Source organism: Chinchilla lanigera, unplaced genomic scaffold (genome assembly GCF_000276665.1).
Source record: "Chinchilla lanigera isolate Chin_1 unplaced genomic scaffold, ChiLan1.0 scaffold00007, whole genome shotgun sequence".
Taxonomy (NCBI): Eukaryota; Metazoa; Chordata; class Mammalia; order Rodentia; family Chinchillidae; genus Chinchilla; species Chinchilla lanigera.
Window position 1 is genome coordinate 2561460 of NW_004955408.1, and position 20287 is coordinate 2581746.

General features: G+C 57.5%; 3 protein-coding genes across 7 annotated transcripts in view; all 3 read left to right on the plus strand.

The window, feature by feature from the left end:
* Positions 1-4403, plus strand: part of Anxa6 (annexin A6) — a gene marked incomplete at its 5' end in the record, with an annotated part of 43836 nt that extends 39433 nt beyond the window's left edge. The window contains 3 exon segments of the mRNA XM_013508182.1: positions 1489-1547; positions 2865-2987; positions 4051-4403. Of these exon segments, the coding sequence (XP_013363636.1) occupies positions 1489-1547; positions 2865-2987; positions 4051-4110 (242 nt within the window). The 3' untranslated portion in view covers positions 4111-4403.
* A 6601-nt stretch (positions 4404-11004) lies between these two features.
* Positions 11005-20287, plus strand: part of LOC106147189 (translation initiation factor IF-2-like) — a 12323-nt gene continuing 3040 nt past the window's right edge. The window contains exons 1-7 of the mRNA XM_013507353.1: positions 11005-11013; positions 11356-11626; positions 12469-12540; positions 12678-12802; positions 13875-13973; positions 19207-19470; positions 19506-20225. Coding sequence (XP_013362807.1) covers positions 11005-11013; positions 11356-11626; positions 12469-12540; positions 12678-12802; positions 13875-13973; positions 19207-19470; positions 19506-20225 — 1560 coding nt within the window. The remainder of the gene's footprint in view (positions 11014-11355; positions 11627-12468; positions 12541-12677; positions 12803-13874; positions 13974-19206; positions 19471-19505; positions 20226-20287) is intronic.
* Tnip1 (TNFAIP3 interacting protein 1) overlaps positions 13865-20287 on the plus strand; it is a 46522-nt gene continuing 40099 nt past the window's right edge. For 3 of the 5 annotated variants that reach the window (XM_013508185.1, XM_005376061.1, XM_013508191.1), the window contains exon 1: positions 20133-20225. The gene's annotated coding sequence lies outside the window, so the exon portion shown is untranslated. Of the gene's footprint in view, positions 13951-20132; positions 20226-20287 lie in introns of those variants that run through there. The other 2 variants (XM_013508186.1, XM_013508195.1) reach the window with 2 other exon arrangements.

Genomic DNA, 20287 nt, shown 5'->3' on the forward strand with positions numbered 1-20287 from the left:
GCAGCATCTGACTGTCTTTGGCATTCTTTGCCCATACAATCTGAGTTCTTCACTTTGAAAAAGTCCCTTTTCAATCTCAACTTCTCAATAAGAGATAAGCAGGTGGAACAAGGGTCAAACTTGTATTTATTGGCATAAATTATTGGATTCCTATTTATTTATTATGCAAAGCATTATGTTGATGCCTGTGTCTTTTTAACCTTACCAGGAGGCGTCAGTAAAAAGTTTTCACCTAACTCATCAATGACAAACTGTAGTTTGATTTCAGAGGTGCTAAATGTAGAGGAAAAGATTAGATAAAATTAGATAAATCCTTAGATTAGATAAATGCAGGTGTTGCTGTTACTCAGCACCTGGGAGCCCTGCGGGGCCCCCTGCTCTGCCACTCACTGTCTCTGTCCTTGGGAAAATCGCAGACCCGGCCTCCACTTGCTTCTCCGTAGATCGGAGATCACGTCAGCACCCAGCCCCTGGGGAGGTTTTGGTAAGATTTCAGTGAGTACACACAAGCGCTTAGGGTGATGCCTCACAGTTAGCTCAGCGGGAAGGTGCTCTTTCTTATCAGTCATTTCACAGAGGGCCCTGGTCCCTGAAATCAGGCACCTGCTGATATCCACACCCAGGGCCGCCGTTGCTGATGGCGCAGGGCCTTAAGTTGTACTGACAGTCACTCTCTGGGGTAGTATTTCTCTGAACCAGTTGTTGTCAAACATCAGGCTGCACCCCAGTCAGGTGACCAACTAGCCTGGCTTGTGGGGTCTTTCAGTGGTGAGACCCTAGAGGAATGTCCCAGGTGAACTGAGATGAATAGGTCACCGACCTCCAGAGTTTCACATGCAGTACATCCGGGGTAAAGCGTGAGAATTTGCATTTCTACCAAGTTCTCAAGTGATGAGAATGTCCCTAGCAGCCAGGCATGGCAGTACAGACACAGCACTGGGGAAGCTGAGGCAGAAGGATCGCAAGTTCATGGCTAGCCTGGGCTTCTCATGCGATTCAGTGCACTTGAGAGTTTGAGGGGATCGTTCCTTGGAGTCCTCCACTCCCCTTGGGCAGCTGCACATACCTTAGCTGGGCATGAGTTGCAACCCAGGACGAGCCAGGCCAAGGAAGGAGCCAAAGGAAGTGGCACTGGAAGGGGAAGTGAAGATGTCACCCTGAGCACGACCCTGCGGTTGGCAGTGGTCCGCAGAGCCAGGCTGCGGGGAGAAGAGGTGTGGAGGGGGTGCCAGCCCAGCATCTGGCCGTGACGGTGAACCTGCTGCAGACCGAGTGCCAGGCCGCAGCCCAGAAACCTACTTATTCATCACAAAGTGCCAACACTGCAACTAAGCCTGAGTACTGAGGCTTCAGCTTAGAGAAAACAACTCTCCACTGAGGTCTTTTTTCTTAAAAACACAATAACACACGAGCCGGAGGTTTGCCACCACTGGTCTAGCACACAGGGTCTGACCGAGTTCCCGGCGTCTCTCTCTCTCTTCCCACCAGTTCAGAGTGTCAAGAACAAGCCTCTGTTCTTTGCGGACAAACTCTACAAATCCATGAAGGTAAGATGTTTGCTCCTGACCTCGTCCCCTGGAGTACCGTAGTTTTGGTTATCACCGCTTGGAGAGTATTGCTGCTGGCGTCTGGCAGGTCGGGTGGGGAGATGCTAGTAAACACCCTACAGCCCACAAGGCAGCGCCTCACAACAGAGAAAGATCTGCCCCAAATGCCACGCAGAGAGACTTGGCCTGGGGACAGGGCCGAGGACACACACTGCCCTCTACGCTCACATTCTCGCAGCTGACCCAGGGTCCCTAGACAAGGGATCATCTGAGGCCGCCGGTGCTCAGCCTGTTCTCCCAGCCAAACCCCTGGAGTCTCAGCTGGCGAGCTAGCCGGAGAGGGTGGTTAGGAGGAAGGACAGACCTGGCATGCCGCGGTGCCCCCAGCATGACAACGGTCTGTTGAGCACTGTGTCCCTCACCCTGTGCCAAGTGTGCCACCCCCCGGCGGCCGCTGACCCTTCCAGCAATCCTGAGAGGTCATGGTAGCACCCTCATTTTACAGGGAAGGAAACGGAAATGGAGGCAGGTTAAAATCCCACCGCGTTTGCATGGCAGAGCCGGGCCTGGCTGTCCCCACACGCTGTGCCCCATGCCTGCCCACAGGCCCTGGGGGTTTCTGTAACAAATGAGGATGAAGTGGGCAGCAACAAAAGCTTGCCCAGCCCTGCTCTAGAAGCTGGAAATGGAGAATGAGGATGTGGGTAGCACGCGTGCTGTCCGCAGGCTCCGGCAGGGCAGCTGTCCTGACCCTCGCCTGCCTCCTGGTCCTGGCTGGAACCTCAGCGTGCCGCGGCTTGTGAACAAAGCGCGGCGGTCTCTGCCTTTATCATCACGTGACCGCTGCTGTCTTGTGCCTGTGTCCCCTCTTGTAATGATACCGGGGCTGGGGATGCAGCTCGGTGGTAGAGCTCTTGCCTAGCAGGCTCGAGGCCCTGGGTCCCATCCCCAGTACTGCAAAAAAATAGTAATAAAATAAAAATAAGTAGAGATACTAGTCTTCGGATCTAGGGCCCCCCACTCCACAATAACTTGGTCTTAGCTCATTGTACGTTCAGGGAGCCCGCTTCACCTGGGGTCAGGCCCTGAAGTTCCCCTGGGGCCAGTCTGGGGGCAGTGCTCCACCCGCGGAGGCTCCACCCGCGGAGGCTCCAGCCGTGGAGGCTCTTGTCTCTTTCCATCCGGCCCGTCCCTGCAGGGAGCCTTGGGGTCCGGAGGATGGACCCGGAATATTCCACCCCGGCTTTGCAGGACAAAGGGGCGGGGGTGACACCCACTCTTTCTCCCCTCACCCTGCTCTGTCTCCGCCTCCACCAGGGGGCTGGCACTGACGAGAAGACCCTCACCAGGGTAATGGTTTCCCGGAGCGAGACAGACCTGCTCAACATCCGGCGGGAATTCATCGAGAAGTACGACAAGTCGCTCCACCAAGCCATCGAGGTAAGGCCGCGGCGGGAGCGCCCGGGGCGGGCCGCACTCACAGGTGGCCTTGCGGGACAGCCAGCGTGTGCTGAGCATGCAGGGCGTGTGGCGCGCGCGCCGGAATAAATTCAAGAAGCATCCGAAGATTTCCAAGTGAAAGGAGTGCCCGTCTTTTTCTTTTTTAAAGACAACTTTGTGAAAGTATGATTTACGTGCCCTAAGTCAACAATTTTTAGTAAATGTGCTGAGCTGCACATTTATTACCACAGTCCAGGGCCAGGCATTTCCTCGCCCAGATGTCTCCTGCCTGCCTGCCTATTTCCAGGTAGGCGATCGTTAGGCTGTTTTCTGTTTCTGACAATTGGCTTTTTCTTTCTTTTTTTTTTTTTTTTTTTTCCCCTTGTCTTTTTGAGATAAGGTCTTGTAGTATAGTTCAGGCTGGACTTGAACTTACTTTGGAAGCCAGGCTGGCCTCAAACTCGCAACCATCCTCCTGCCTCAGCCTCCCAAGTGCTGGGATTACAGGCGTGCACCACCACGCGCGGCTGATTTGCCTTTTCTTGATATTTTGTGGGCTCATGTAATGTGGCACCTTTTGCGTCTGCCTTCTCTGACTTACAGAGCCTGTCTTTTGGTCTCTGAGCTTGGCCAGTGACACTGTCTGTCCGGTGGAGGGGACATAGAACCGCACAGGCCGTACCAAAGACTTACTGGGTGTTTAAGCTGTAGCACAACTTGAAAGGCTTGAGGGAAATTTAAATTGATGGCACATTTGAGAGAATAATTTGGCAGTTTCAAATCTTTATTTCTACTCTTGACTTGGTAATCTACATACTTATAGGAATTTATTCTATGGACATAACCATAGAAGAATTGAATTTATTCTGTGGACAGAGAATGGACATTTAGTCTATGGACATTCTAATCGTAGAACTTATTCCATGGTCATACCCATAGAAGAATATTTCCAGCGTTGTCTGTAGCGGCTTGACAGCTGCCTTGGTGACTGGGAGCACAAATCTGTGCGGGTGGAGGGCCCTGAAACCAGCCTTGACTCACTCGGTTCTTCCTCTGCCGCCAGGGGGACACCTCCGGAGACTTCAGGAAGGCCTTGCTGGCGCTCTGCGGTGGCGAGGACTAGCACTGCGGTGGCAGCTGCCATGACCGACTTGTAGTTCCAGCTCCAGTACGAAGGGAGGAGCCAGGGTGGGCTCTTGTCCTCTCTGGGGCTTAGGGAAGTCCCGACTCCCGGCCACAGCGCCTGCAGCCCTGCTCCTGCTCCAGGCTGCGTGCGAGAAGCAGTGGCCCTCGCTCATCCCGTCCCCCTCCACCTCAGAGTCCCCGGCTTCCGTCCCTCGTCCCTCGCCACCGCCCCGACCTGCTCCAGGCTTTGTCAGACCCCGAAACATACTGAGCCTCTTCCGTGAATCGTGAGACCAGTGGTGTGTGTGCTCTGAATGGGGTAGCTGTGCTTGGTGTGGGCGGGGAGGGAGGGGCAGTGAGGGCGCCGCAGCCCCCGCTGTGTTCTGACCTCGCCGGTTCCTCTCCCCCTGAGTCTCCGGCTCCTGAACTACAAAATCAGAGAACTGGAGAAAAAGAAATCTTGGCTTCTCTTTTGACATTGATGTGCTGGAGTGAGCCACTCATTCTCTGTACAACAGAGAGACAGACACATTTCCAGGCAGGACCTCTGCTCCTGCTAGAGCCTGCAGCCTGCCTCTTCCTCCTCCCACTGAGGCTGCTGCATCTGTCCACAGCGAGGCTGCCCCAGGCTTTCAGGCACTTCCTGAGAGGAGCCCTGGGGAGTCTGAGCGCGTCCTGAGCCGGGAGGGGTCCCAGCTCCCCCTGGGGTCTCGGGTCCCCCCTGCTCCTCTTCATGCCTGAACGTCTCCGTGTACTCCTCACCCACCACGGCCAGCCACTCTTCCCCGGTGACCTCCGCAGGCACACTGGTGTGACCATCATCCGGCTTGGCCCGTGGAAAGTTTCCACTTCCTGAAGGTCCTGACAGCCAGTTCCCTTCCCCAGCCCCACGCTGGGTCTGTGACTGGACCCAAGATTGTCCAGCGACTGTGGCAGGGGCCGCCCACTGGCCAGGGGACTCTGCCCACCGCCCCAGCTGCCAGCCAGGTTATCACAGTCCAGCAAGGTTGTGGCAGTAACTTTGCGGACAGGCTAGCAGGGCCAGGTGAGAGACCTGTGGGATCTGGTCTTGTTCGTCCCTCTCTGCGTGACCTTGGACCAGCCATTCATTGCTGACCCTGGGCCTCAGTTTCCCCGTTAGTACAGTGTTGGACCCCACAGCTTTGAAGAACGCTCTTTTCATCTTTGACATAGTGGAACTAAGAAAGGTTATCTTGCATCTTCTCTGCTTCCTGTCTTTCCTCCACCAGGCAGAGTCCGATCCCTTGAGGGTCAACAGGGGCTTGCTTGCCTACTTGTCCAATTTGATGGTAAGTTCACAAGACGGTGAAGGGAGTGAGATCTTTATCGCTGTGCGCATGTAATCTTCCTTGAGCCGCCTCTGCCTGACCTGTGAAATGGGCTCCTAACTGGACCTAATCTGTCGCCTCACAGGAGTCCAAGGCGTGCTGGGAAACGCTCAGCCTGAGCCTGCGTGGCTTGGGGTCAGCTGATGCCACTCCTGCCCTGCACCCGGCTCAGCTGTCAGGACGGAGAGGAGAAATCGTGGTGCTGACTGAGGTTTGATTCCAAGGCGGTCAGCTGTGGATCGCAAGGCTACCTGTGCCACCAGGCCAGCAGGAGCAGTGCTTTGCGGGGAGATGGGCAGGGAGAGGAATCCAGGAATGAGGAGAGCAGGCCCAGGAGGCTGAGGGAAGTGAGAAGAGGAGGCCTGGGGCCAGGAAACGAAGCACTTAAAGTTGGCAAGACCCATCCTGATCGCCCCACACGCATTTCTCACTTCGCTGTCAGCTAAGGTGGCTGCTCTGGGGACTGGCCGCCAACAGGAGGGGCTTGGAGATGTGCAGGATGAGGTTGCAGTGGGCGTGTGTATCCAGCCTCTGCCTTACATCTCAGGGCTTTCACTGCCCGCCCAAGGAAGCCTCTGCTGATTGAGGCAGGGAGAGTCCGTGCCGTCCCATTTAGGAAAACCTGTGTGAAGGAAGCCGGCCCTGCGAAAGGGTTTCCTGCAGGGGATTTGCAAAGCCCGAGGCCGCAGGGGAGCAGCGGGGAGTAGCAGGGAGCTGGAGGGGGTGATGGTAACAGCCCGGCTGACCAGGATGCAGGTGTCAACCAGGATCCAGGAACCTCAGAACAAACCGTGTAAGTGTTCTTGGATTCGCAGCAGGAGAGGGGGTCGCTATTCTGAGTCCGAGGCACCTCGCTGGTTCACGAGCTCACTCGGGCCCACCTGCCGGCTCTCCCAAACAACTGGGGGTTGCTTCTGTGGCCAAAAGTTCCAAGAGGAGAAGTGGTGGGGGCTAAATTAATCTGAAAGGAAAGAGAAAGCAGAAGCTCAAACCACTGCAGGGTCAGGGCGGGAGCCAGGGAGCATGGCCGCCCTGTTCTCAGATTCCCGCCTCCCTTGGTGACGGCTGAGACAGCTGTCACCTCCACAGAGCGCAAGCCTTCAGCCCAGGGTCACGGCGGCCTCACCGCAGACAGAACTGGACCTTTGGCTGTGGCCTGGCTCCAGAGCTTTTACAAGCACCTTACACTTTGTCCCTTCACTGTGGTCACCCTCTGAAGTGAGCACGAGGCCAGGGTCACCTTCCGCAGCCCCCCACAGCGCCCCTCCCACCCCTCCAGGAAAGCACGGTTCAGAACTTGGGGTTGGGAAGAGCCAAGCTCCCACTTTGGCCGTGGGGAAAGCTCTGAAAGAAGAGCAGCTGCCCTTTGACCTCAGCGGAGAGCGGCTCTCCGGGCAGCTCCATGCCCGCGCCTCCTGCCGGGGCAGAGCGGTGTGGGAGCCCCTGGCTGTGTGTGCCGAGACCCGGTGGTTACCGGGCCTGGGCCTGGCTGAGATCGGAGGAAAGCCGCTCCTCCGTGGCTGCCGTGGTGCTTCCTTTACAGCGGAGGGGATGAGCGCTGTTACGGGGGGACACCGGCTCCCAGCGCAGGACAAAGTGCCTGCAGTCCTCACACGGTGACACCAGCCGGCACTTGTGTGACACGTTCCATGACAGGCCGCAGAGCAGGGCTGTGGCCTCGCCGTTAGAGCGGGCCGGGTCTGGCGCCCGGACCCTGGGCTCCTGGGTCTTGCTCTGCTGTCTCGCTGATGCTTCCTCCTGTCCCTCTTGATGGCGGACCCGGGCAGCTGGCGGTGGAAGGCAGAAGGGGCAAGTTGCCCAACCAGGATTTCAGAACCCAGAGCGGTAAATCAGCGTGCGCCCTTCCCTGCCAGACCTCGGGGTTCCCGAAGGAGACTTCCCCATTTTGCAGTCAGAGTGAGGCAAGTGGGAAATCCTCGTGACGAACCGGCCTCTGCGCTGAGGTCCCCAGCAGCAGGCCAGCCTGACCCTGAATCCCTGTCAGCCACCGGCAGGGGTCCCGGCGCTTGCCCTGCACAGGCCTGACCGCCTGTGAAAGGTGAACAGCAAGGCTCTCTGTCTCGCAGTGTCGTGAGGATTAAGCAAGACCAGGCCTGTGCGTCTCCTGCACACGCTGCGCAGGGTCCAGGATGGGCCCCGAATGCATTCGCCCCTTAGGGTTAATGGTGGGCGGAGTTCTGTTTCACAGAAAAGTAACAGCTGCAGAGGGGGCCGCCCAGCAGCCACCCTGGCCACGCTGCGCCCTCAGCCTCCGGGAGCGAGGTGGGGAAAGTAGGTTATTGGACCAAACCCGCTAAGCACGGGGAGACGAGGGAGCTGAGTGCAGAGGCCAGGGTGAACCACAGGGGGCGCCGCAGAGCTCCTGAGTGGCCCTGGACAGCCGGTTCAGAGGCAGAGAAGCGGTACACAGCAGGTGGCGGGGAGAGGCCATTGGAGGCCGTGGGGACACCGCCCAGGGAGCCAGGAGAACCCAGGGAAGGGCCCGTGCACTTCACCCTCCGGGTCCGGGTAGCCCCAAGTATCCCAGGGGCGGGGCGAGGCACAAGAGAGGTGCCCTTTAGAAAAGACAGCTCTGGGCCACAGCGGGGAGGGGCAGGCCAGTGTGGAGGCCTGAGGGTGCGAGCTGGGGCGGGGAGCCCACGTGGGAAAAAGACACAGCAGAGCAAGGAAACGGGATGGGGTCCATCCTGCTCCGGGGAGCAGAGGGCGCGGCAGATGCAAGCCAGCTGTCATCACCTGGGTACCCAGGAGCAGGAGGGGTTTCTACAGGCAGGATACGAGGCCTCACCAGCTGGGCAAGGCCTGCCAAACCCTCAGCCACTGCCCTCTGCGCATGGGCCCCTCCCTCAGGCCCCGCTGTTCTAGAAGCTTCTAGCACATGTATTTCCTTCTATGCACGGTCCCACCCCTTCCTCGTAGTTACCACCATCTGCCCGTTGTGCAGCCAGCTGCAGCCAGGGCCCCCTCCCTGGGCACCCCACCTGAGGACTCGGCCTGGACTAGGGAGGACCTGAAGATAGCAGAGCGGGAGAGAAACTGATGTTCCACTCGGCGCCCACGGGCACTGCCTGCCACACACACTGTGGTACCCAGGATGGGAAACGCACTGCTGGCGATACACAGGCACACGCTCCGCTGGGAGCAGACACAGGAGCACACACTGTTGACCACACAGAGAAAAATAGAACTGCTGGGCCCATCCGTAATAGCCAGAAATACAGCCGCTGTGTTGGTGTATGTAGTACACAGTGTGTATAGACACACACACACACACACACACACCCCGCCACAGGAGCGCCTCACAGGTGTCCAGACCTGCTCCTCACACTCATGGGGATGCACACGCTCCTCAGCTCGTGTCTCCGTGTGCCATGCGCAACTCCAGGCACGGCCCAGGTGTCTGGGCACGAGCCTGTGACAGGAGAAACCCTCAGTCCCCGTCCAGGACAGGAAGGGCCCGCCCTGGGCTTCCCAGCCCTGACGAGCACCTGACTTTTTGATGCCTGACTGTGGGGAGGTGAGGTGGCTCCCTGGAGAACTGCGCAGTGCCTGGGGCCAGGGACAGAAAGGCGGGGTGCTGAGAGAGACGGGAGGCACAGAGATCCTTCTTCCGAGGAGGCGGTCCCAGCCCAGTCTCCTTGCTGGAGGTGCTGGGAGCCGGTGTGCGGCGCCCCACTGACTCCACCGGCCTCTGCAGGGCCTGGAAAGGCAGAGTCAGTGTCACTCCCTGCCCTGTTCCCCGGATAAAGTTCCCCGGTGAGTGAGATGGAACCCTAGAATGAAACTGCTCGCTTCCCACCTCAGGCCTGCAGCAGCAGGTGTCTCCCTCCCTCCCGCGGCCCACCTCCTCCCTGGGCCCCAGGCTGCCAGCTTTCAGACTGGAACATGTTTTGGGGACACAAGGAGGTGAAGCAGAGGAAGAGCCTGGGGTGTTCGGGGTCTGTCACCGTCTCTCTGCCCATGTCCTCTCTCCTCCTCCTCTCCGTCCTGGGGTGGGGTGCAGCCTTTGCATATGCACGAGCCCTCGCCCTGGGAAATTCCCCCGTGACCAGGCTTCCTTGCTGAGGTTAGGACACATCATCAGACTGCGCTTCCTCTCTGCCTCGCCCCAGCAGCCCTGCCGTCTGCAGGGGGTCTGCAGAGGCGGTGTCGATCGAGGCGCACGGCCTTAGTCTCACCCTTTGGCCGTGGCATTGTGCAGAGGGTGGAGGTGTGGAGCCTGGACGAGGGACCTGGACAGGAGCAGAGGGCAGGGCGGCAGGAAGCAGGTGGTCAGGAAGCCAGGGCTGTAATGCTAGTTCATCCACAACACCCAGCCCTCAGCCCTGGCCTTCTCCTCCCCCGGCCTTTGTTTCTCCACTGTCCAGTGAGCTTGGTGAGAGAATCTCTGAGCTTTGCTCCAGATCTGATGGACTCAGAAACCACTTCCTTCGGCAGCACAGTCTTTCAACACTGGTTCTTGGATCCTCTTTCTTTGACAAGAATCTTGCATCACAGCCCTCTGTGCCGGTTTCCTTGGAAAGCACACTTTTGCAAAACGAATCCCTGAGGCAGGCATGGTGGTAGACTCCCAGCATTCAGGAGGCTGAGGCAGGAGGGTCCCTGCAAATTCCAGGCCAGAATGAGTTCAAGGCCAGCCTGAACTGCATAATGAAAGCCTGTCTCAAAAAGACAAAACAAAAAACAAAAACAAAACAAAAAAACCACATCCCTGAATCCTGTCTTTTCAAATACTGGCAGAATTTCATGTATCCCAGTTCCTCTTACTAACTTTGTTTGAGTTTTAATCTTTTCTTTCACATTTACCCTGTCTAATGTTCTGTGACCCAGAAAAAGAGGGATGGGGCTGTGTTCTCTCCAGAGTCTAGGGTTTCTTGTCGTTGTGGTCTCTGACCTATTCTGAGAAGGCACCTTCCTGGGACACAAAGGAAAATAAATTGCAGGACCAAGGTGACCCAAAGGCAGTGAGGTCCTTGGACCACCTGCATCAGAACCGAGCATTAAAAAAATAAAATAAGGAACCAAATATGAAGAAGGCAGCTTCTAGGGCAGGGGTCACCGCTCACACACTTCAGTCACTTCACGCACACCCAGGCCTCACCCCGCAGGGTCTGACCCAGTGAGTCTGGGCTGGGACCGGACATCATAGCGCTTACAAAGCTCCCCGGGTCATTCAAATATGCAGCCGGTTGAGAACTGATGATTAAGGCCCCACTCAGGACCGAACGGGCCAGATAATCCTAAAGCCAAAACACCGGGCCACGAATGTCCTTCATAGATGCCAGGCGTGGTGGCGCACGCCTATAATCCCAGCACTCCGAAGGCTGAGGCAGGAGAATTGTTGCAAGTTTGAGACCAGCCTGGGCTACAAAGTGAGCTCAAGGCCAGCCTGAATTGCATAGCGAGACCCTGTCTCAAAAAAGGCAAAACAAACAAAAAAGAACATCCTTCATGGGACTGTCCTAGCAGATGCCCCTTTCCCACTCCCGGGGTCACGGCAGGCAAGGAGCTGACTGCTGCAGATGGGGAAGGTGAGCCGGGAGGGGGAGCCGCTGCTGAGGGCGCCGCGCTGAGTCAGCCGCGGCAGCGGCCTGGTCACTAGCAGACACACGTAGACGCCATGTGTTGCATTTTTTCATATCTAGTCACAGGCTAAAAAAACTGCTTCCAGCTGTTCGGGCAATTCTTTACCACTGCCTAGCAACAAAACAGGGAGGGGTATTTTGGGGATTCAAGACTTGAATAGTTGTTAATCAGTGAAATCCCCTCTCCCAGGACATACTTTTCACTGTCCTCAAATCAGGTCACTTTCAGCCCTGGAAAAGGGTTCCCTGGTGGAAATGCAGCACCCTGTGGCCCCTTGTTGCTTACAGGATGGTGGCAAAACTCCAGCCCAGAATGGGGCTGCAGTCCAGTCCCCGTGCACCCCAGCTCATCTCCCCCTACGCATCTCCCGGGTCCCCCATCCCAACATCAGCAACGTAGTGTGCAGCGGTCCCGTGTGGCGTGGTCCTAGCGATTCGTTCTGCAGCTCACTTCCCACCTCCCCAGCCTGCTTCCACGGGCGCTCAGTTCCCTGCCCTCTGCTGGGCACTGGGAAGGAAGCAAAACTCAAGAAGCAAAAGGACCGGAGATGTGACTCGGGTAGAGTGCTCGCCTAGCACTGTGGGGCTCTAGTTCATCCCCAGTAACACGAAGAAGAGGGCGAGGGGAGCGGGGGTCACCTGGCACTTACACTCTAGCACAGGTTTTCCCTACTGACAGATTCTCAGCACAGTGGACGCGTGGGGCCAGCGCCATTCACTGGAGAAGCAGGCCCACAGAAACTCTGGCGTGCCTGTAATCCCAGCACTCAGAGAGGAGGCTGAGGCAGGAGAGGATCACCACAAGTTTGAGGCCAGCCTGGACCACATAGCAAGGCCCTGTTTCAAAAACAAAACACTATGGTGCATCTTTATCTACGAGGCCCCGGATATTGCAGTACGCCCCGTGACTGTGCAGAAGCATTCCTGGCCTCTGCCTTCTAAATGCCAATTACTGACCCCTCCTTAGCTGTGATGCCTGAAAATGTCTACAGATATGGACCCATGTCCCATGGGGACAAAATCACGCGGCTGAGAAGAATCACTTCAGGCAGACATGAAGCGAATTGCACCAGTCGTCGTCACCGGGTTACATGTTCCGGGGGAGGGAAGCCGGGGAGGGCCTGGAAGCGCAGCATCTGGAGGGGAGCGCCGAGGTGGGGAGGCCAGAGAGGCTCCCGGAGGAGGAACAGCCAGTGAGCCCTTAGGAAGTGGCCAGTCCCACAGGGCACTGTGCGGTGCGGGAAGGAGCACTGCAGCACGAGTCAGGAGCCCTGCGGTTGCCTCACTGCCTCATCTGTAAGGCGAGGGCCACCTCCAGGAAGCCTCTCTGGCCCCAGTTCACAGGGGCAGAACTTAGTGGACTTGGCTTGGGGCTGCTCCCAGCCTGCGGCCTCTCCCCAGGGCTGTTTGAGGCCCCCGGTGACCCGGCCCCGCCTGCTTCTCCAGGTCTGCAGCAGGAGGAGCACCCTGGAGGTACTCTGTCTCTTCTTTGCATGTTCAGCTCCCTTTGCTGAGCACCCCTGCCTTATGCTCTTGCTTGGCTACTTTCAAGTCCCAACTGAGAAGTCACTTCCTCCAGGAAGGTTCCCAGAGCCTCAAATCCCGCCCAGGCACACGCCTCTGTCTCGGCTCCTGCGTTTCTCCTGTCCAAATATATCTGTACTTTACTGAAGTCACCGACTCCGTGGCCTGCAGCCTGCAGGGCGAGGCTGTCCGGCAGAAGCTCCTGCGCTGCGTATGCACGCGCGGCTGTTGAGCACTGGAAATGTACCTAGTGCTTCCGAGGCGTGCAATGGTAACTGATTTACATCTACACTGTCGCGTATGGTAACGGCTACTCTACGGAGCGGGACACCCCAGTGTCTCTGAGCTTTGAAGGGAAAGAATGTGGGTCAGATTGGCTCATTCCTGTGTCGCCAGTGACCCATAAATGTTGCTGGAAGAGTGAAGAAGCTCCAGAACCGGGAATATCAAGAAAATCCAGCCGGGCATGGTGGTGCACACCTATAATCCCAGCACCTCAGCTGGCAGGAAAGAGAGGCTGAGACAGGAGGACTGCTGTGAGTTCAAGGCCAGGCTGAACTGGAGATGAGACCCTGTCTCAAAGAAAGTCAGCCAGTCCAGCTCAGGCAGGTGACCTCCTCCCTCCTATCCCCTTCCCACCTTCACAGAGTGTGGAGTACAGAGACCTGGACTCTAGTCAGTAGTGTACAAAAGGATGTCTGCAAACCCAGATTCTAATTTCATTCTGATGTCAAAAGCCTGGCCAAGCGGGACTCCTCCTCGCTTAGGGAGGGGGCTGCCTAGGCTCCGCTGAGCTGACCCGCTCAGGGTCTCCCACAGCTCTGGGCCGGCTCTCCAGGTCTCCTGGAGCTGAGCATGCTGCCAGGAGGAGCCGCGGAGAACAGTAGGTAGAAGCGGATGAACAGGGACAAGGCAGCAGGATGCAGGCCGGACATCTGGTGATTTCCTCGGCTCTGAGCACTGGAATCCCCCACCTCAGGCAGAGGAGGAAACCAAGGTCCCCCGGAGAATCCAGGCAGGCAGGCCGGGTCACCCGCCCGACCTCCGTCCCTGCGCCCCAAGGACCGGGCCTGCGGCTGTGTGCCAGAGCCACTTCCCCTCCCTGGAATTCACAGCAAGCGACGGCCAGCCGGGGGAGTGACAGGTGGAGGCAGACAGCAGGGCCAAGGGCGGGTGGGGCCGCAGCAGGGCCTCGTGGGGCTGCGGGTGGCTGGCTCCTCCGTGGCGCCGTGGCGGGGAATTCCCCTCTGCCTAAGTCAGCCGCCTGGCCCTCCTTCCTGCAGAGCACAGTGAGCACGCAGCCTGCGCAGGGCTGGCAGCCCCGCTGCGCACACCCTCGAAGCTTCCTGCCCGTCACAGGTGAGCGGCCCAGGCCAGAGCAGGTAGGCCAGGGCTCCTGGCAGGGGTGCGTGGTCACCAGAGCCTGTGCTTGTACCCACGGCTGTCTGGCCTCTTTCCTGCCAGCTGAGGGGCATCCCTGCCCTGCCCTGCTGGCTCTGCCCGCACCAGCTGGGGCTCTGGGCCTCTGCTCCTGGCCCGGCCTCCTCCTGACTTCTCTCCCCATCTCCCGCTTCCTCTTCCGGCCCCCCTTTGTGCCCTGCCTTCATGGCCAGTGTTTTCTTCTCCCGTGGCTGCTGGCTTCTCCAAAGGCAAGAAAAAGAAAGGCCTGCCTCTGTTTTACACCCCGCTCAGGAGGAGGTGCCCGAGTGCGAACGTGTGCGCGTGTGAAGCGAGGCGCATCTGTGTCGGGGAGTCCCCAGAAGAGGATGTGTGTGGGTCCCTGCAAGGCGCGTCTGCGGGGTCGCTTGTGTGCGAGCGTGCGTGTGGACAACCCGGATGCACAGACACACGTGCACGCGGGCAAGTGAGTTTTGCAGGCTGCGGCTGCGGGGGGTTGGGCACTGCCCGGCCGGGGCACACAGCCCCCCGGGCGGCACTGTGGAAGCTGGGACTTCCCTAGTCTGGAAGCAGACGGACCCCTCCTCTGTCCTGCCTGCTCGGCGGGCCCCCTGACCTTTCTGAGGGTGAACCTTTAACAGGGAGGCTGAGGCCCTGGGCCAGCAGACGGTCTTCGTGGCCTTTCCTCTGATCACAGACAGGACAGATTTTCCCAGAGCTGATCAGGGAAGTCCCAGGCCGGGAGGAGCAAGGACTGAGGCCACATTAGAGGGACAGCGTCTCAGGGCGAAGGAGGAGGCCCAAGGAGAGTGGCCCTGCGGGGGCCAGAGGGCGGGACGAAGAGGTTGCTCTAGAGCCCTGTGAGGGCTTCCAGGGTCAGGAAACGCCAGGGTGTGGGCAGCGGAGCCCTCCTCGCTTCCAGGAGGATGAGGGGCAAGCTTGGGTCCCGGCCCAAATCCAGTGTGACGCCCCTCGTGGACGCAGGGAGAGAGGCTGGAGCAGGGAGACCAGGACTCGGGGGACTGTGGGCGGGGCCTCAGGGCCCTGTGCTTGACGAGGCTGGGAATTCTCCCCAGCGTCAGCTCACCATCTCTCATGGCGCCCTGGACAGCGAGGAGTACAGGCAGGCCAGGGACACAGGGATGGAGAAGAAACAGGAAGGAGCCTGGGGGAAAAGCCCTTAGGTTCGCCTCCCAGGCTCCTAGAGCTCCAGGCAAGCTGACCCCAGCCGCGGGCCTGGGGTCCTCCTAGGGAAACATGACCGTTCCCTCCTGCCCCCTAGGGTTAATGACGTAATCCCCGCTCCCCCTCCCCGCCCCCCGCAAGCTCTGTGGCATTTAATCCCGTCTGGTGAATGTGGCAGTGGTAAGGAAACTGACGCACAGACTGCAGGCGGCAGGGCTGGGAGTCCCACCTAGCTCTGTCTGACTCTGGAGCCCATGCGTAACACCTGCATGCCTTGTCTCTTGGGAAAGGGGCAGGGTGTGGGTGTACACGGTTGCTTTTGCCTTCAGATGCTGAGTGAATGAGCGCAACAGCTGGCTGTCCTCTCGGGGAGGTTGGTAGAGAGAATTTTAAAATGTTCCCTTAGGCTGAGGGAGGGAAGCTGGGACCACAGGCATTGGTGGTGTATTTATTGCTTACATTAAAAAAAATCATGATCACCTGGCACCCCATTTCAGTCAGTATCATGTGGGTGATATGCTTCACCTCCTTTAAGAATCACCCACACCCCTCCTTGGTATACATACACACCCGGCACCAAAGAGTATGCAGAACCTACTGCAGGGCTTTACGCTCCTGGGGTGACTCGGGCTGTGGATCCAAGGGCGAACCCTGCACCGCTCTCTCTCGTTGCCCCCTCCATAGCTCCGTCACCCCAGCCAAGGCCCGGGTCAGAGCTCACGCCTTCTCCTGAGGGAGCGAGGCACAGGCCCGTCTGGTTTAGAAGCCCCCTATCCAGTCAGCAGGGCTGTGCAGGGCACCGGGCGACCAGGAGTCTTGGTTGTAGTCCTGAAAACTAGCCGCAACTCTGTCTGCGTAAGAGTTCCTACAAGTCTGGTGCCTCTCTGGCCCTCGGTGTGGCTGCATTCCTACAAGGATAAGGCTGGATTTGATCATTTCTTTTCCTTTATTGTTGATATCTCTATTGCAAAATTTGTCATTTATCTTAAGATTATTTCTTTCGCTTTCATTCCTTCTTTCTTTTTTCTTTGTCTTTTTGAGACAGGGTCTCACTATGCAGTTCAGGCTGGTTTGGAACTCACTTTGTAGCCCAGGCTGGCCTCAAACTCGAAACAATCCTCCTGCCTCAGCCTCTGGAGTACTGGGATTACAGGCGTGCACCATCATGCCCAGCATCTCTTTTTTTAAAGACCAAAAAAATGTATGTGGCTTAGACTGGCCTAAAACTCACAGTCCTGGCCTCTGCCTCGTTAAGTGTCGGGTTTATAGGTGTGTGCTAAGGGGTCATTCATAAAAACCTTTTCATAATGCTTAATGCTCACCATAATGCTTAGCAGTGGCATGGGTTTAAGAACCTGGCTCTTTGTGCTTCCGGGGCTTGCTGCTCAGGATCGCATCGGTCATCTCGAAGCCTGTCTCCTCTGTGAAATGGGGCTATTGGTGCTCACCTCCCAGGCTGGCTGGGAGACAGACTGTGTAAAAGTGCCAGCCTAGTGTACAGCAGACACCCATGCTACCTTTGAATGATTTTTAAAATGTAGCCTCTTCCTCTCTTCGGGCACTTGCTTAGAGCTGCATCAGTTATGGGTGGGTTTGGGGGTATTTTTTTATTTCCTTCAAATGTGTATTTGGAGGGGCTGGGGATATAGCTCAATGGCATAAGCGCCTGCCTCGCAAGCACAAGGTCGTGAGTTCAATCCCTGGTACCGCAAAAAAAAAAAAAAAAAAAAAAAACAACAACCAAATGTGTATTTGGAGCTACCCGGGGCAGAGATGGCGGAGGAAGAGGGAGTGGCAGAACAATTGGGAAGTTGCATGCTTCACAACAAAGCAAAATAAAATAAAACACTGGCACCAGAGTGCTCTAGGTGGGGCTCTGCATGGTGCTTGTCACTCTGGAAGAGCAAGAGGCTGCCACCTGCCTGAGTCACTCAGCTCTAAGCATCAGGCCAGCTTCCTGACTTGGAAATCCCCTTCTAGGCCAGGGGAGCAGGGGGTGCCAGACTAGGGGGCCTGCCTCCCATCCCCTCCCTGCCCTGAGAAGGTACAGGGGATCTGTGGAGGTTGCAGTACTGGGTTTAACAGTGAAATTTTACTCAACACCTGCAACCACACCTCGGCACCACTCTCGTTTCTCAAATGCCTCCTTTGTGCTGAGCTTCGGCCTTCGTATGATCTCGTTCATCCTTAGGTCACCTGAGGGGCAGCGACATTCTGCCCATTTTCTAGAAAGGACCCTGGGGCTCAGAGGCCACCGGATAGTAAACGGTTGAGTAGGGGCTTCAATCCCGTGTGATCCACAGCCTGCGTTCGAGATAGAGCAGAGCAGTTTCAGGCTTTTGTTTTGTTTTGTTTGAGAGAAAGTCTCCCTATGTATTGCAGGCTGGCATCAAACTCAAAGCCATCCTCCTGCCTCAGCCTCCCAAGTGCTGGCATTACAGGCGTGTGCCAACATGCCCAGCTCTAGAGCAAGTATCTGTAAACACGTGAGAAAAACCCTGTGAAGACAACAAGCGCTGTGGGCAAGGGACACAAGCTGGTAGCCAGCCTGGCTTTGAGTCTCGGTCATCACTCCATGTGCTTGGCCTGGGGCATCCCTATGGACAGAGGCCTGGGTTCACCCGTCTGTCAAGTGGGGGACTGTGACCAATGGCTCCCACTATCGGGCCTTAAAAGGACAGAAGGGTGGGGACAATTATGACTTTGGGCAGATGGGTTTCGTCACTGTAACTGTTAAGCAAAGGCACCCCAAGCTGGGCACGGTGTGCACACCTGTAATCCCAGCACTCTGGGAGGCCGAGCAGGGGATTATGAGTTCAAGCCCAACCTGGACAATTTAGTGACTTCATGACTCTGTCTCAAAAGAAAAAAGAAAAAAGGGCCGCAGATGTAGCTCTGTGAGAAGGCCTGGGTTCAATCCCCAGTGCCACAAACAAAAACAAAGCTACAGAAAAATAAAAACTTGTACATCAAGCTCAAACCTTCCCCAGGGAGGCCACAAGGAGTCGTCCAGTTCTCGGAGGGATGAGAGTGCCCCACTGTCCAAAGTCATGGTTTCACAAAAACAGCCACGGTGTAGAAACCAAGGGCAAAATGTTGGGGACTTTTTTTTTTTTTCCAGTGCTGGGGATGGAAGCCCAGCTAGGCAAGAGCTCTACCACTGAGCTGTACCCCCAGCCCTGGCTCTTCATTTTTAAGTAAATTCCATTACTTACAGGGGGTAAGCGTGAAGATTTGGGTTGGGATTAGGAAGAGAATATTCCAGAAGGAGGTAAATTGAGAAGCACAGGGGAGGAGCAAGGAGAAAACAAAGATTTAGAGCCTAAATGCACAGAAACGATGCCCGGCTGCAGCTGTGCGGGCTGCGGTGTCCAAGGCTCCTATTCACCCCCAGGGCGACATCCATGGTACTCTGGTATTTACACCGCCCCCCCTTCTTCCCTTCCGGATTAAGCTACATGCCTACTTTTTGTCATAACTGAGAAGAACACTCTTTCTGAAAACTTGCTAACACCTTTGAAGTAACTGAGCATCCGGTGTGGCCCTAAGCTGCACAGGAAGCTCCACGGTGCGGCCACACTCTTCTGTGTCGCAGAGCAGGTGTCTGTTCAGGTGACACAGGTGACTGACGGCTCTCTCCTCTGTAAAACGAGGGCACGTGTGAAACACTCCCCCCAAGCCTTTCCAAACATGAGTGACTATTGATGACCAAGTTTTCAAGAAGTCCAGGGAAATGGGTCTCTTCCCATAGGTTTGTCATAAAGCTGTATTTAACCAGTCTAACGCGTTGTCCTTTATTCCAAAGTCGTTTTTCTTCCTTTTGGAATTAAAAACTTTCCTTTAAATAAAACGATGGGCTTTGAAACAAAAACCAAGTGTTCCTAATCTTAAAGCAAGAGATTATACTGCTCCTTACTGGTCCAGAAAACCCTCCGCCTCTTGGTTTTTTCATTTTTTTATTTTTCATTTTTTGGTACCAGGAATCGAACTCAAGACCTCACTTGGGCTTACGGAGCACCCTTTTGTACATAGGTAGACGGGATAGAGGGTGGCTTCTGCATCTGCCCACCTGGGTTTGAATCTCGGTTCATCCCGCATCGAGGTCATCCTAACTCACTGGAGTCGCCACCAGTCAGTCAGGCTCGCGGTCCGGAGCAGACGGAAATCGCCACCTCCCCTGCACAGGTGCGCCGCGACGGAACAACAGACGCGCCTGGGCTTGTCCGTCCTTCCCGGCCCAACGGAAGGCAGTTGGCCCGACCTGGCCTCGGCCCCGCTCGCGTTCTGGTGCTGCCCCTGGGCTGAGACGGGGCGGGGCAGCCGTGCGTGCCCCGGGCCAGAGGACGTGTGCAGCAGCCCTCGTCTCTAAAGGAAAACTAAATCCAACTTTTGAGGTTGCATTTTGCAACCAGCTGATCTTGCGAACGAAACGACCTACGCAGTGTTTACCACGTCTGGAGCCGCGGGCGCTGGGGGCGGGGCAACCACGGGGGCTTCCAGCTCCGGCGGCGGGGACGGAACCCCGCGCCCGATCCCGCGCCGCCCGGCACGCGCTGCCGTCGTCGGCGAGTCCCCCCGCAGAGGGAAGGGGCCGGGGTCTGCAGCTCGCCTCCGCCCTGCAACTCCCGGGTTCGGGGCGCACAGCGGCGGCCTGGGGGACAGGGGGTGCCGCCCGCCGGAGAGGACCGAGGAGGGCCAGCCTGCCGCCCCCGCCCCCCGCGCCCCCCAGCGCTCCCCACCGGCTGGGCTCGGCTGGGCTCGGCTGGGTTCGGCTAGGCTCGGCTCGGCCCGGCCCGCTCCGCTCGCTGGAGCCCCGCCCCGGCGCCTCTGTTTACTTCGCTGGGCCCCGCCCCCCGCGGCCCGGCCGCCCAAAGCGCGCGGTGCGATTGGGTGAGCGGCCTGTCCGTCAGCGGGGACTTTCCCGGAGGTGGGGCTGCCTGGCCCGCACTTCCTTGTCCCGCGCCGCTCCCCCTTCTTCGGCGCCTCTGGAGTCCTCTGGAGGACCCGGTCTGGGACGCTTCCCTGCGCCTCTCCCCGACCCTCGTTTGGAAGTAAGCCGGCCGAGCCGCCGCGGGGACGGGCCGGAGGGGGAGCCAGGGAGGCCGGGCGGGGG